At 43.2% G+C, this 16,903-nt stretch overlaps 1 protein-coding gene across 1 annotated transcript in view; it reads right to left on the bottom strand.

Moving 5' to 3' along the window:
• Positions 1–1,864: 1,864 nt before the first annotated feature.
• PGBD5 (piggyBac transposable element derived 5) overlaps positions 1,865–16,903 on the bottom strand; it is a 30,902-nt gene continuing 15,863 nt past the window's right edge. The window contains exons 3-6 of the mRNA XM_009587813.1: positions 16,507–16,687; positions 8,935–9,132; positions 3,799–3,904; positions 1,865–2,308 (exon numbers count right to left, since the gene is read on the bottom strand). Of these exons, the coding sequence (XP_009586108.1) occupies positions 2,113–2,308; positions 3,799–3,904; positions 8,935–9,132; positions 16,507–16,687 (681 nt within the window). The 3' untranslated portion in view covers positions 1,865–2,112. The remainder of the gene's footprint in view (positions 2,309–3,798; positions 3,905–8,934; positions 9,133–16,506; positions 16,688–16,903) is intronic.

Raw genomic sequence — 16,903 nt, 5'->3', positions numbered from 1 at the left:
TCCTTTCTCACACATTTCCTGGATGCAGACCTTGTGAACTGAGAAGTGAAAAGGGATGCTTAGGAAACCCACTGCTGTACATCATGTAGCTGGCAGGCAGAGCAGGACGTGTGGGACAGTCTCCAGGCTGTATTGCAAGCAGAACCACCATGAAGTTGGCCATCCCCTTACTCTCCCTGCAACCAGGTGAGATCTGCCACTAAGTCTACTCCAAAAAAAAAAAAAAAAAAAAAAAGACTTTGGTGGAAATAGAAAGATGTCAGTGCAAGGATGCTCTTTGGGCTAGCCAGTAATTTACTAACCCCTGCTGGATTCTTCCTCTGTATGATTTACACGCTATGCATTTGCACATCACATAGTGATGAAATCTGGGGAGTTGTCAAAGTCATGCTAGTTACCCTCTATTGTCTCTTGCCAGATAGAAACATACAACCTGGTGAGATTTACACTGATAAAGAAATCAATCAATCAATCAATCCACCACTCCATTCCTCTTGAATCAACCCAAGTCATTCTTCGGCAAAACTTTTCAGGCTTGGGAACCTATAACCAGCTGGTTGTCCAAGCAACATGGTTTCTGCCCTGTGACTTAATGCAATTCTGTTTGTGTCCATCACTGCTAACCTTTAGAATACAGAGTTTTTTGCTGATTGAGTTGTGGACTGAAATCAATAATATGTAAAGGGCAGGGTAGTATTTCACCTCAGTATCAATTCTCCCCTGTTTCTATCATACCTCTCTCTCAGCATTGTTTTCCAAAGCTTCAGCAGCCTTCAGATTTCACCAGCACCAAAACGTAGCGTTTCAGCCATGGGCACCAGCTCGTGACAATGCTTGTCCTCTACAGTGTTACTCAGAACAGGAGAACTCTTTGGACTTGCTCTGGTTTAGTGAGGTTTAAGGTCTGGTTGCAACCGGACTTCTTTCTTTTTGTAAAACACAATGCTATATTATTTTGCTAAACATGTAATCTGCTTAATTACAACTACTGTGACAAGCCCTGAATTCTAACAAGAAGAATTCCTACAGAACACCCTGCAGTGATAATTGGAAACATACTGCTATTAGTGACTTATTTTTTTCCTGCCAACTGTGTGCCAAATGAAGTTCTAAAATGGACCAAAAAAGTCTTGAAAGTTACAAAAGGAAAAGAAAGAAATTGTTGTTCCTAAAAACTTAACAGTCCATTACATTAGATTTTTAAGCAACGTTTAAGATACAGTTGAAATCAAGAAAAAATATAATTGTTATATTCTGATTTCTCACCTGTACACTGACCGTGGCAGTTAAGATGTGAGGCAGTATTACTTACTGGTTTACTCACTGTTAATACTTACAGTATTACTCACTGTTTGTGTACAAAATGTTTCATCCTGGTTAAAAAAGAAAATCAATGTAATGTATTTCTCTTTTAAATTCACTAATGTATTTGGTTTCTCTTAATTTTGCTGTGTTCTGACTGGGATCAAATTGCCTTACATTACATTAATAAAAACAAAGGAAAAAAAAATACAGAAAGAAAAGGTCTTAACTGGTCCTCAGTTCCTGGCTGCCTGCCTGCGACGGTTTTGTTTGTCAATACACTTGCTTCAGTGTTCGTGTATCTGAACTGCTTCGTTTAGCACACTGGGAGGACAGCAGCGATGCCTTACGGGATGGCAGGCACTCTCAACCACAGCCCATGGTGCAGACTTATGTTGCTTGTCCCAGAATTGAATAACTCCAGCAAGGTATAGAGTTTTCTGTAATGCCCACCTAGGACTGCTGAGCTATGTCAGCTTATGACAAGCTCTTAGCCCAAGAGGAACTTTACAAGATGACCCTGTTCAACAAATAGTATTGAGATGACGACTAATTTAAGTCTATTTCTGGCATACAGATTCCCACAGGGCATTCATATATCCAATTTTGTGTCAGCTTTTCCAGTGGCACTTTCTGCAGGACATGTATACATCCAGCTGCTACTAGGAACAAAGTTTCTAGTGGCATCACTTGGCATTTTTGGATAAGGACAGCACTGGTGGTGTCACAAGTTCCTTGCTTTGCCGTTCCAGGTGTGGTATCTTCTTCTGCTTACCCTCCACCCCCGCCTACGCCACCAAGAACAATGCATCAATGGGAGGGTGAGGTGTCTTCCAAGCCCAGAAGCTCCTTTACAAGTCTTTCACCAAACTGTGCGCGGCTATACCTTGTCACATGGTAGGCCTCTGACATTTTGTAGAGGATATAGGCATTGTTTATAGCGATGCTGATGGCAAACCAGAATACTTGTTGCCAGGTCTTGTTTGGTTTGTGAGAAATGAAGTACCTAAAAAGCCAAGAGAGAAGGGAGGGAAAAGCACTGTTCAGCCCAACCTTGCAGCTGGCATGCAAGAAATAACCCCAAACAAAGATTCTGCAGCCCCAAAGGGGAAGCAGGCTCAGGACTTAATACCTAGTGCAAGTATCATCTTAAGAAATTTTCTACAATGTATTTGACAGTCATTTACAGTTAAGTTGCACAATTTTGGAAATTTCTAGTAGTGTCTAAAAGAACAGACTTCCTTGCTCTCAGAAACAAAACCTCAGCAACACTCTCACCTCTGTACCACCCCATGTAAGTAAGAGCACCAATACAGACTCCTTGAGCTTACCCGTGACAAACATCCATGTGATGGAAGCTGTGCATCTGAATCCCTTCAATTTATAACTAAAAAAAGCCTCAGGCACATTACATTACAGTTTAGAGAAGATTGCTGATGCTTCTCCTCTTGTTTATCTCTATTGCGAGCAAAGAATGATTTCTGCTGCTGTCAACAGTAGGTGGGAGGATATGGGGGTAGAGCCAGAGCGTGCAGTGCTGGTATGTGGAGCACCTCTCCATAAGGCAGAACTAGAAAGGACTGACATCCTTATATTTAGGTTCTGACTAATTCCAGGACTGCCAGAATATTCGCTCTTTGGTCATAAGATGTCCCACTTTCCTACTTTCATTTTTTCAGTAACCATTTAAATCTACTACCTCACCTCTTTTTCATATTGATTTCCTCAGATCAGATCCCAACATCAGTCTCAAGCAAACACCTCCTCCTCTTTCATCTCTTCTACTGAATTCTTGCTGCCTTGCCCAGAACTGGCTTCAAAGTCCCTGCTGCTTTTTCTTTCTCCTCAATTTTTAGTTCTTGAAATAGCACCTCACTGCTATTCCCACAGCCAAGCTTCACCACTGCTACTCTTACTCGCTTCTTTTTCTCCCTGCTACATTAAGAGCTAACACTGAGGATCCGAACTGAATTCAGGAGCCAAAAGATCTACATTCTGCTCTCCCAGATCATCTAGATCAGCTTTACATTCACAACTGAATGCCCTTTTCTTCTGGCTCCAGGTGACACAAATATCACCAGGACAGAGAACCACCTAAACACCATCTGCTGATAGGGGTGGAGAGCTGAGCTAGCCTGAGAAACTTGTGGGGCTGGCAGACCCTTGTTGAATTCTCTATTTAGCCTTCAATTTGATGTCACCAAGAACACCAGCCTGCTGGCTCATCTTCCCAACATTTCTTAAAAGTCATTTACAAGATGCTAAGAACATAAGTCTCAACCAGTTTTGACTGGTGGATGGGTAGATAGAGCCAAAACAACACTAGCAATGCAGCTCTTGCCCTTGTGCAGAGCCAAGGTCTGATCTTTGACTGAAACAGGATTAAAAGCAGGATTGGGCCCTCAGCTGCAGCTCAGCACAGAGAACTCAAACATTACAGCAACAGAGAAGGAGTGAAAGAAATACACACACATGCACGCACATATTCTTACTTACTTGCTGTATTTGTCATCGTATTTGCAGATATAGCTAAGGTGAGCAGCAAATGCTTCAACGGCCAATGGGCATGGAATTTCTCCGCTTTTTCTCTTAATTATAACTCCTGCATCAATTAGAAACATAACAGATTTATGTCCACATGACAGGTCTAGCAACTAAAAGATAGAGTTTTTATACACAGTTTATTATAAAATAAACCTTATTGACAGTTTCTGCCCTAAAAGTGGGAAGTTATCTGTAACAGAGATGCTAATTTGATTTTTTTTCATTGGTACTACATTGAGCGACTGGAAGGGGAAGAAGAGGGATCATTTTTCAGTTAGAAATGAAAAGGTGTTAGACACAAACACTTTTACCATATGTTTGGAGAAAAACACACATTGCCATAGTCCCACAGTAGCCCCCTATAGACAGTGTATTAGTCTTTCTCCTGTTGGTTCACAATGAGTTGTGGTCACCTCTAGAGCTGTGACTTGGTATTTTATGCTTTGAGTTCTGAAGGTCCCAAATGAGTCCTTTGAAATTAAATCATTTGCTTATCTCCACCCATGGGGCGAAGAGCAACAGTACCTCCGCTCCACTGGGTGTTAATTGACAAAGAAAAGAAAATACACTAAGAAGGAGCCAACTGGCTAAACCCAGTCAAGACAGAGGTGATGCTGGTGGGTGAACTGAAGGACCACAGCCACAGTATCTTTGAAATGAGAAGCAGCCTGATTCACTGCTGTGGGGAGCCAGAGCTCAGATGTACACGTAGGTTGCTCAGTGGAGCTAAGCACACATTTCTCTGCCTGTGAGTGATGTTCCCCACCCTGCCTGGTCAGCTGGCTAGATAATTCAGCTCATCACGGGGGATGATTATCCTGCCTACTGCAGAAATCTGTGGTAAGGCAGCAAGTCCTCTGCAGCTACCTACTAACCACTCTCTGCATAGACTAAGATGTGGTGCCTAGAGCAGGTTCCTCCAAGAACAGGCCCTGTTCCCTCACATGGTGCATCTTTGACCTGGCCTTCTCCATCACTACAGCAGTATTTATGAGTCCAACGCTCCCCCAAGAAACTCCCCTAGCTCTTCTCTGATTTATTCCTCCTCTCCTCTGTGTTTTCCCCATCCGGGGGAAGCTGCTTGTAGGAGGGAAGGATAAGTAAAACAAACTTGTAGTGCTTTATTAAGAAGTCTGCTCCCTAACTTTTGACTGTATGTCCCCACAGGGTTTGATGGTCAGCTCTCCAGGGTACAGACCACCCCTCGCTCCATGTCTACAGCACACTGTCTAGTGAGGATCCCTGCCCTCCCCCAGGCACAACACTATTTTCCTTCAGATCTAGAGAAGCACAGACTTGGTTGCATCCTTTCCCAGCGTTGTTTCAGTACAGGTACAATCCCGGGCTTTTTCATTTCTCAAGCCTTCAAACTCTCATTGCCTTCCTTCTGCTAACTGTTTTACAATCATCCCTAAAATGCTCCACACGTTTTGATTACAGACTTCACAATTTCATTCCTTCAGCTGGAAGTCTCATTCCATCAATTATCTCTGTCAAGCCCCCTGTGCTGTCCTAGCTGGCAGGCTCTATTTTGAAGCAAGACTTATGACACAGATTAAATGTCACATTACAGCTGAGCCATGCAGCAATTTCTTTGGGGTCTTTAAAGTCTGATTTTTCAAGAGTCCAAAATGATATTACCTCTAAATTGTTCAATACACTTCCCTTTCACCTCTGCCTCCCCAAGATAGGTGTAAATGTAGCCCAAGGAGAGGGCAAAAACCCCAATCAAATAAATAAATCCTTCATTACCTTCACATACTTATTATAGTGCTTTTTTGATCCTTTTAATGAGTCCTACAAAAATCTGGCCAGCATGAGGTAAAAAGGGCTGATATACCACCAGCCTGCTGCATCAGTGCTGCAAAATCGCTTGCCATCCCACTTGGGCAGGTCAGGAAAGGGTGAGCATGCTCCTGGTGCCAGCGTTTTACAAAAAAATCCCCTTCTTTCTCCTCTTGCTCTCCTCTCTTCTCTTTCTTCCCCCTCTTCTCCTTTGGAGGATTTATATTTCCTTTGCAATTTGCTTTGTATTCACAATGCTTAAAAAAATGCATTGCGGTGGCAGCTATGTGGGTACATATACTCCCTCTCACTTTCTATTATATTCCACATAACATTCCTCTGTTTTGTGAGTATAAATAGCTTTATACGCACATTTTTATAGCCTTTCCTAGGCTTGTTTCATAGCCATAGGCCACCTCTCCAGGGAAAACAACTGCCGGAGCTGGGTAGTTCCTAGTTGCAGGTCTCTGTGGCAAGCGGTCCCAAGCCAGCTGACTCACCGGCACATCCGATGAGCTATTTCCCCTCCTGGTCCTCCCTCAGCATCACTGTGTTCCCGTCCCTGGCAGCGCTCCAGGGAACACACCGCCTGCGCTGCAGCCACGGCCTGCCTTTGCCTGCGTGCTGGAAGGGGTGCCGGCTGCTGGCCACGATGCTGCCACCACGGACAGGTTATCAGCTTTTGTTTTTGCGTTTTTTTTTTAACCTTTTTTTTTCAAGTTTTTAAGCTGTATGCTCATCAAGCAAACCTTGGGGAATACCACCCCAAATGAAACAAGCAGAAAGACATATGTTTGTTTCCTCAAACGCTTCTTCTAAGCCAATCTGTGACTTTAGGAGCTAGAATAATGTTTTTTAAAAATGGAGGCTCAGTAATACTAGAACTTGCATCCACCTTGGCACACACTGAGATTTCATAATATAACATAACCGCATGTTCCAAGTGCTATATGGCTTTTAATCAGGACTTAGATTGTTACAGTTCTTCATCAGAACTGCAGACAGTCAGCATTGTACAGGGTCTAATGTTCAAGGTCTTCCCACCAGAGTCTTCCGGCCCCATCCCCACTTTCACTATACTTGGACGTAACCCCCTGAATGTAGTCTCACAAAGGACACGTGGAAATTTAAAGTTAAAACCCTAAGCTTCCCCATCCTGAAACATATTTTTTCACATTATGCTTCTTTCCCCAGACTTCCCAGTTCTGGGCCAATCTCACAAGCTGATTTTTTCAGGAAACTACGTTGCCACCAGACACTCCTCACTCCAGCTCCTCCTGGGCTAAAAACCACACAGGGACTTATACAACTGCTTCATACAATTGCGATGCCTCCACAATATCTCCCATCCTCTCACAAGTCACTTGCGAGATGCCAGCATGCCATTTGCAGCTCTTTAGCCCTTGTGTATGTGGCCCAAGCTTTGTTTTTCTATCATCCTTAGCTATTATCCATTTAGCTTTTAAGTAGAGCTGGTTGGTGAAGAGCAGCTGTGAAAGCTCTTCTCAGAAAGAAGCTACTTCTTAAAAAGATCTTGGGTTCAACAAGTTTTTGCTAAAGATGTCATTCTGGTCATCCTGCTGTGCAGCGAGGTTGCTGCCCACTCCATCCTCTTCACATGAAAAATAGAAAAAATGTAGTTATTTCTAGAACATAGTAATGGAGATGCTGGGAAAGTGGGCACCAGATGTAGAGTGGAAAAACAAAAATGCAGCCTTGTCCCACAGATTGGGAGGTTTGGGCTAGCATATACATCACCTGTTTTAGAATAAGGGTAACTTTTTACTCTCTGGGGAAGAATTAAACTCAAGTTAAAGCTTAAGGGAAATTAAAAACCCCACTGAATTTTGTTCTAAGCAGAAACCATACTTGATAGCACAGTAAGCAGGACATTTTTGCAAGACTAAAGGAATAAGACTCATCCTTTAGCATCTGAGATGATGTATTATGACACATTGGCTCAAAACATCTATAATAAATAACCTGCTGCATCTAAGAATAGTATTCATAGATCAGCTCTGACAAGTGTACTGCCCTCCTGGTGCCTCTGGCTTGGGTGGGATTTGTACTCCAAGTACAGGCAAGATTTACCTTCTCAACTTTCCTTTAAATCACAGTAAATAACTCATTATTAGCTACATCCACCTCTTTTCTCATCCTAAGTTTTGTTTTAACCATCTCTCACCTTCTGTTTTTAAGGTTTTCTCTTCATGGCCTCCTCCAACCCCATCAACATTTACGCTCAACCAAGTGCAAACACATACCTGTGCATGCACTGTCAGGCAATCCCACTGGTGCCAGTCTCTGCCTCTGTGCAACTACCCTGCGTGGGTTTTATTCCCCTTTGTCCCCACCTCCTCTCCCGTGCTCAGCAGGTCTGTGCTACAGGCTTGCCTCAAGGACCATAGATTCCTCCTCTTCCTACTCTATATTTACATGCCTTAGAGGAGACTTTGGTGGTCCAGCTTCAAGTTGGTTTAAACTAGCATTGCTGCACTGACTTCAGAAATGCCAAATTAGAGGCAGGCAATCTGGTCTCCTGCCTTCCTACCGAGTCTCCATCTGTTCCCAGCTCTCCACTAGAGACTCTCTTCCCCCCAGCATCACTCTCTAAAAAGCCAGTCTCTGTTTTCTGCTCTGATTCACCGTGAACTATGTCAACTGTCCCGGCCAGCATTTGGTGAGCAATGTGTCGGGTAGTTCTTGCCCATCACACACAGAGGTCCTAATCAGTGGACGTTAAACTACCTCACACACGCAACCTACAATCCTGTCTATGCCAAAACAGACCTAAGGTCAATCACAAGCACAACAGCTCACACCTCCATGTGCTGTTTGTAAAGGATGCCACCAGCACAGAGTCTGCTTTTGCCCCCTCTTTTGACAGGGCAGTTAACACCAAAATTTACAAAAAGAGTATTTTTCTAGTAATATTTATGAATTACAACCAAAGGCTCCATGCTAGCCTATAAAAACCGGGTGACATGTAGTGATAGCTCGTGTCTAGTTACTGCAGCTGAATAATCTGAATCCAGCGAAGTGCACACGGGAAATAGCACAAATCCTGATGGTGAACGCCCCTCATGGGGAGCAACACTGCTCCAGGGACTGGCTTCAGCACGGTCCCCAAAGTGTCATATTTCCTTCACGTACATATTTTCAGCATTTGTGCTCAGACACCCGCCCATCCGAGTCACTAAGTCCTCGCTCTGCTGCGGTGTCCGGCAGAATTCCTTGGGATCAGCCATGCTTTGCTAAGGTAATAAGCCTTCATTCCAGATGAGCAGTAGGAATATTGCTTACCTTGTTGAACTGGTGAATAGGCGTTGGTCAGAAAACGAAAGTGCCCTTTATTGTACCAGCAGATCAAGGACATGTTTCCCTTCATTCTTATTCTGTACTGTCCTCTGGACTGGGGAGTTTCAGGGTTGTTCAGCATGGATGGAGGTAGGCCTGTGCAGTCACTCTTCCTGGCGCTCAGCAACCCACAGCAGTAAATCTCTGCATGTGAACAAAAACATTGCCTATCAGCAAGCCATTGCATGGACCCAGAAAGCAAGAGCAGTGGAGTAAGTCTGAATTACCTGACTAGAGAAAGAGCTTGTCCTACAACTTTCTAGTCCAACAGATATGTTAGCCAACTGGCCTTCTCCTATAATACCAAAGATTTGTGTCCTACATGAATGTGTCTGGAAACGGAGACAAGTGCAGAAAGCCTGCTCTCTTGATGAAATGTATTGACACCTCCAGCACAGTCATGATGAAATGACAAGGAGAAGAATTCAGGGTATCTTCCCAACAATAACATCTATAATCTGTGTAATAGTCTTCACAACATGTTTAAAATTGGACTGAAAAAAAAAAAGCGGTGATAAGCATTATGGAACAAATCAGAGTTTATGATCCAACAGAGTCTGTCCTGGTTTCGGCTGGGATAGAGTTAATTTTCTTCCTAGTAGCTGGTATAGTGCTGTGTTTTGGATTTAGCATGAGAATAATGTTGATAACACACTGATACTTTAGTTGTTGCTAAGTAGTGCTTACATAGTCAAGGACTCTTCAGCTTCTCATGCTCTACCAACTGAGAAGGCTGGAGATGCACAAGAAGCTGGGGGGGGGCACAGCCAGGACAGCTGACCCAAACTGGCCAAAGGGACATTCCACACCATGTGACGTCATGCTAGGGGAAAGCTGGCCGGGAGGCCGCTGCCTGGGGACAGGCTGGGCATCAGTTGGTTGGCGGTGAGCGATTGTTTTTCATTTGCGTCACCTGTCTTTCTTGGGTTTTATTTCTCTCTCTTTTTTGTTATTTTCCTTTTAATTAAGAATTATTATTATTACTACTACTACTATTACTACTACTACTACTATTATTATATTATTTTATTTCAGTTATTAAACTGTTCTTATCTCAACCCACAAGTGTTCTCACTTTTACTCTTCCGACCCCATCCCACTGGTGGAGGAGGGGGAGTGAGTGAGCCACTGTGTGGTGCTTAGTTGCCAGCTGGTGTTAAACCACAACAGAGTCTTTGATGTTTAACTAAGAGAATAAATTGTGGAGGGAGCAGGAGGGGAGGGAAAGCTATAGCATCGTAGATGTTAACTGAAATAAATTCTCCTACATGACTCCCATGATGCTTTTAATCACAATATACATAGCTGACAAACTCTGGTTTAATCTACTGCTTCACGGTGCTGCCCATTTCTTGATTTTCAGCTCACTACTCCTTGCACCTGCATCATCTGGTTTGTAAGAAAACGCTGCTTAAGCAATTAAGAACCACTGAAACCACTGGTTGATTTAAAAAATGCATGTGTCAAAAGAAGATGGAAATGCAAGTTCAATGAAAACAGATTTTAGGGAAAAGAGATAGATAAACCAAATAGTGCCCTAGTTGAGTGAGCACTGATCTTGTCCTGCACAGACATCAGAGGCTCCACGGGTGACACATTCTACTGCTCACAGCTTCTTGGACTTTTATATGTTAAAGAGGCAACAAATAAAATCTAACACCACAAAACACGTCTCACTGCCGCCAGGTGGACACAAAGAAGATTTGGAAACAACATTAATAATGACAATGCTTGAATTTGTCATTAGGTTGTGAAATAATATGGCCTGTTTCTGTCAGTCCAAGAGAAGCAGATCTTCTTGATCCAATTAACTGAACTCAAGGAAATCTTGGACTGAAATTTCCTCGGTCTCCCTTGGCTTTGCATTAACCCACCTGAGTGGAAAAAACCTGACAGCATGGAAGCAGGTGACATCTGTGCACATCTTTCATATGGCAGCTGAGGCTTGTGGTAGTTTAAAGCTCATCTGTCAGCTAAGTCTGCTTGATCAAATTTTTCATTGTGCTGAATTCTGCATGCTGGATAACTGGATATCCTTACAGGGGAAACGCTAAGTCAGACTACAGTGGCTTCCCCTGAGCATGTTACCTCTGTTCTTGGGTTTTGATTTATTTGGCTCTTCTGCCTCTGCCTTTCTGGCATGACCTAAGCTCTTGAGCGCAGGTGCAGCCTTTGTCCTTGGTTCATATAGTGCCTGACATGCTGAGCATCCCCTCAACAGCTCACAGAAATACTAATATAATAAGTGCTAATACTCATGAATTGGTCCAGTTGCTGTGGGCAGGTCTACAAGGAGCTAAGGCTCTTCCATCAGAAATTTAAGACACTCATCAGAAGGTGGTCAACCAACACAGCAACAGGGTAACTTCATTCTGAAGGAGGAAATGTGCACTCCATCAGTTATTTCTAATGAATGAATCCATCCCTGGAAATCTGTAAGTTTGTTCCACAAAAGACAATGAGAAAAGCCTGATGGCAACAGGCTTACAATCAATATAGGAGGAACGGCACCTCCAGTGGCAGGCGCTTTTTTTTTTTTTTTAAATTTTCTTGTCTTGCTAAGAGGTACACAAACAGTGTAAGTCATGTACCTGCAAACTTTGGCATTAAGATAGCAAACTTTTAGAAAGCTTTCTTCTAGCCAATATTAAGATCTTCCTGCTCTGGTAACAAGCAAGCCTGAGAAGAATTTCCTTAGCCACCTAAAGTTTATGACTCGCTGAAGGGTGATACTTACTTTCTCCAGGAGACTGCAATGGTATAAAACCAAGCTAATAACTACATTATTGTGCTAGAGCTTCAAAATAGCAACAGCCATCACTGAGATCCCGTAATAATCAATTGTAGCCTTTCCTTTAGCTCAGGCAATAGGCCTGCAGAAAGCTTCCAGCAGATGTTTCACTTCTCATGCAGAATAATGGGAACCATTTCCTCTCTCAGGAACACACCGTGTAACCTTCCTGCTGTATAGCCTAGAAAAGTGCAACACTTCTGCAGATTTACTAGCCTCTCTCATCACGGATGACACCCTTAATCTGTAGAGTTTTTTAAAACCACCCAGTTACTATAGCAATAGAAGCAATAAAAATTATGCCCATCTGGCTCAATGAAGTTTTTGTGTGTAATTAAATCAGAATCACAACAGGTGTTTGCCACATACACAGGACTCAATGGAGACAGGTTGTCCTCCTCTGGTCTTCTTAAACTGTAAATGCAATATAAATGCATACACATAAGCTAGCTTAGCAAAGATGAGGAAAAGTGGTGTAGTCACCCGAGATTCCCAGGGTCTCCATGCCCTGGAGAGCTTGTGCTGAAGCCTGTTTCACCACATCTTCATTAGTACCATTTGCAAAGGCAGCCAGGCTTGAGCTAGTTCAGGCAAAAATACACATTCTGCAATCATTTGTCCTGCATGCTGGGTCAAGTCAGAGCTAGGGCAACTGGGGGGCCTGTCGTGGAGGAGATGAGAGCTTGCTTTAGTCTATGTGCTGGAGTTGCAGAATCCTGCAAAGGACTGTGGGAATGCCATGGCCGCCCAAGCTGGCAACTCCTGCAGCTTTGCCAACCCCAGCCACTCTGCAGGACAGAGCCAACTGCTCCTGCTGGTTCAGAAAGTGCAAAACGGAGTTTCGGGGATTATATGTTTCGGGGAAGCGTGGGACACGGCTTTAGGAGGTGCTGTCCTCTGTAAGGGACAACACTAATGCTTAGAGGGGGAAAAAGGGATGTACACTATGGATGAATTTCACAGCAAATAACAATGACAGCTGTCTGCTTGCAGAACAGAGAATTTGGAGTATTTCAGTTCAGGTTTCCAGTTCTATTCAGAGGCCAGAGAAAGAAATGCTTTGTATGTCCCCTGAAAAATAAAGAGGAGGTCTATTAAGGTTTTTGATTTTGAAAAAGACCAAAGTGCCTTGTCTCATTTTCTGAAGTTGTCTCAGCTCTTGGTATGTTCAAAGATCTTAGAATTATTTTCACCGATATCCCTTTATTACTAGGCACATATTCTCTACTGTGGTACAGTGAAGATGCTACACAGCAGGCTTTCCATAAAGAACACTGTGGTTTTTGTAGTAATGTATGTGCGGGTTACAGTCAGGAAAAGCAAATGATAGTTAAGGTTCCACAAAAGTCTTCATAGGATCACAGGATCCTATGGATTAAAGGATAATTCAGGTTGGAAAGCATCTTGGGGGGTCTCTAGTCCCATCCCCTGCTCAGAGTAGGGTCAGCTGTGAGGTCAGACAGTGCTGCTCAGGGCTTTATCTTGTCTGGGCTTAAAAACCTCCAAGGACAGAGACTGCACAACCTGTCTGGGCATCCTGCTCCGCTGTCCTCAGGAAAACCCTTACACCTAGCCTTAACTTCTTCTTTTGTTTCAGTTTATGTCTGTTGGTTTTCGTCCTTCCACGACGCACCACTGTGAAGAGCCAGCTCCATTCTCTCGACAACCTCCTCTGGGTAGCATAAGGCTCCTGTTGGGTCCCCCCCGAAGCCTTCTCTTCTCAGGCTGAACAAGCGCTGTTCCCTGCCCATAGCGGAGCATTTGGTCCAACCCCTGGTCAGGTTGGTGGTCCTCTGCTGAACTTACTCCAGTTTATCAATGCCTTTCCTGTATTGGGGGGTGTTGTCCAAAACTGTGTTGAGTAGGAGGCAATAATCACCTCCCTTGATCCAGAGGGATGAGGTTACACTCATGTTAACACAGCCCCGGATAGTGTTGACCATCTTTGCTGCCAAGGCACGCTGCTGACTCATGTTCAACTCGCTGGCTACCAAGACCCCCAGTCCTTTTCATCAAGAATTTTGAGAGGAACTAATACATTTTTTGTGGGTGCCACTTTCTAGATTTTCCAGAATTTCCTTTAGTTCCCTTAAATGTCAGTTTAAGTTCCCAAAAAATTTATAGTTTCTAAGCATTAGCTTATTTAAATCTCCCCCTATTTCTCTGTTCATAGTCACAAAAACCCCCAAACAACGTAAAGCAGTTAATACCAATTTCTTTTTGTTTTCAGTTCTCAATGGGATCTTTCTACTGCTGATCCTGTCCTAGCCCAGAAACTAAATTTTCTTGAACAGGAAAAGTAAATTCATCAGTTTAAGAATGGGTCTTGAACTGTCATGAACACCTGAGCACAGATGTTCTTCAACAGGCTCTAATGACACTTCTTGGTCATGGTGTGGCCCTGTTCAGATTTAGTTGGCTAAGCCACATACCAAAAAAGCATTAAGGTCATTGCTGAGGGTGACTGTGTGATACATTAGGAGAGATCCCTCTGCTGAGTCCAGGCTTCTCTGCCTGCCTCTCTCTAAAGGTACTGCCAACACAGTAGGATCCCAGCAGGTGCTGGCAATACATTAGCTGCTTTGCAGTAGAGTCAGTAAACACCATCTCCTCCAGGCCTCTTAGTGACTTCACCACTACTTGACATCTCTAGCATCTCACCTCTCCCAGTGTCTTATAGTCCTTCCAGCTCAACACCTCCCTGCAAAACCTCTGAGCTAGTCTCTAGTAACTCATGGCAAACACAGACAATCCCATGTCCTTATTAAACAGAAACACTTTCACGTTCTCCCCATGATCATCTTTATATAGGAGTGCAAAAATGCTATTTTGCAAAGCCAATAAACCTGCTGTCTTAGTGTCTGCCGCCCACCCACCCCATAGCTTCACCCCTAGGAAGGTGATAGAGTGTAGCAGATCTGAGATTTAATTTTGGAAGCAGCTGTCAAATATCATAAAAAGTCTCATGAAGCCATATAACAAATCATGAACCAAACTGAAATCTCAGTATAGCATTAGCATATTTGATCGGATAGTAAGTCAAAATTACATGCTTTAAAAAGACATTACTGAATTTGCTACCTGCTAGAAACCATTAATTTGAATGATCTGTTCAGTGTAAAGACAATGAAAAATTCACCCCTGTGAACAATTTGAATTATCTGTAAGTAATAAGCACTCAGCTGGTTTAGTAGCCAAGCATCTTTTTCACCGGGGTTATGGACCAACTGGGTCACGCCATATTGCCTTTATCCTTCCCTAGCTGAGCATAAAGGGTGCGAGACTCAGCAGTCAAGTTTTTGTCTGTCAGTCTTTACATTTAAACCTGACGCATCTCAGGTACTAGGAGTATGTGGGTTATCCCCTACATTTTTTTGAACCCACATTTTGCATCATTGCTTTGGTAGTCTTAAAAATGTAATGCTTATAATCAGCTATGAAAAGAGTCATTTACTAAAGAACAGTCTCTGCTCAGAGGAAAAACTCCAGTGCACTATAAATATGCTTGACTTCTTTCCCATTTGGCTGTTTGCAGCATTTGGGAAACCATGACTTTTTTGTGAGAATATGGCGGTATTCCACTGTACTCTGTGAGCTTCCAGCTTACCTAAAATAATGTAGAAGCTAGGTCCTGCATGGAGCTCAACAGAGACAGCCCTCAGTGCCAGCGCAGTTTGAAGTGCTCAACTACAGCACTGGTGCAGCTCACTGGTGTTTTCATTTAAATGAGAAGCAAGATATTGTCTCAATTTCCAGTCTTTCCTCCTGCTTTGGGCCACGTTTCATTAATATAATGCCCCATGCCAAAAGAAAAACTCTATCATCAGTGGTGTGTTGAAAAGGGAAATGGCCCTGTAGCCTCCTCCTACATGACTCATAATGGCAGCATCCAGTCTTACTGCTACAAAGGATCTATTGTATGTACCATACCGACTCTGAAAGGCCATGCTGACTGAAGAACAAGCCAAGAGTTACATTGAGGTGACTTATAAATGACTGTGAAGAGTGCAGGAGCCTATAATTTAAGGGGAGTTACAAGTCCTCAGCATTTCTGAAAGCAAAGTAACAGATGGATTTTCCACACCCAAGGTGAGGGGGCATTTGACAGAGAGGATGTCCTGGGATTACTCTCTGCACTAGCAAGAAACTGGCTGGGAGAGCCACGCTGCCATATCAATGGACATTCTGCTGGCAAGTGTGCTTTTGCCAATGTAGAGTTTATTATGCTTTCAGAACTAAAAACTGTCCTACCAAGGCATGTTTATACCAGCAAAAAAGCAAACCATGCTAGGGCTTCAGCAATGGCATAAAATGTCATCCAGAGAAGTCACATCTTTAACTTCTAAAGCACACCTTTAAGGATTCACCCCATCCCTAATCTTTCACAACGGGAACAGAAAAATCACAGGCAGCTAGGAAATCCCTTGAAAAGTCCCCCAGGCCATATAGGAGATTAGACCTCACATTTCTAAATACCCTTATTAAAAATGTTTTTAAATCCTCATTTTGAACTTTAAGAAGATTTAAAGAGGAAGATTTAAAGAGCAACTTAGAACGTCCTCTGCATAGTACCTTTTCATGAATGAGATCTTTTCTCAGAGATGACCAACTTAGCCATACAAGGTATTGAAATCTCAGTGAACCCTTTTGGGAATTTTTTTAATTCAGTGGCAGGAGGGCCCCGAGGTCTGTCATCATTAAACCCCAGTGAGTCACCCGATACATACCTTGTTTCTCAAATTCTTCAAAGAGATTCAGGCTGGTAATGCTCGGGCCAGTGAAGATGATGTAGTTCTTCCCAGAGGCATTCTGACAAAGGCTTTTGGCCACCATACTGTGGAGCTGCGGTTTGTTCTTCAAAGCATCCAGCCCATCAGCACCACTCCCTTCTTTGAGATGGACATAAATCTTAAACGAGAAATGGTAAGAAAAGTCAGAAGGTTATAAGGAATCCAGAGGGAGCAGGTGCAATTGCCGACATACCTGCTCAGCTCAACCAGAGACAAGCTGAGCATCAAGGCAGCAGATATACTTTTTATAAACTGCTAATATCTAAAGCTGCTTTCAAGGGGCTGTTGCTTTAAAACTACCTCAGGTTAGCTGGCACAGCTACCGATAAATACA

Source organism: Fulmarus glacialis, unplaced genomic scaffold (genome assembly GCF_000690835.1).
Source record: "Fulmarus glacialis isolate BGI_N327 unplaced genomic scaffold, ASM69083v1 scaffold5641, whole genome shotgun sequence".
NCBI classification, from domain to species: Eukaryota; Metazoa; Chordata; class Aves; order Procellariiformes; family Procellariidae; genus Fulmarus; species Fulmarus glacialis.
The sequence above is the reverse complement of the archived record's forward strand: the minus strand, read 5'-3'. Positions and strand labels throughout refer to the sequence as shown.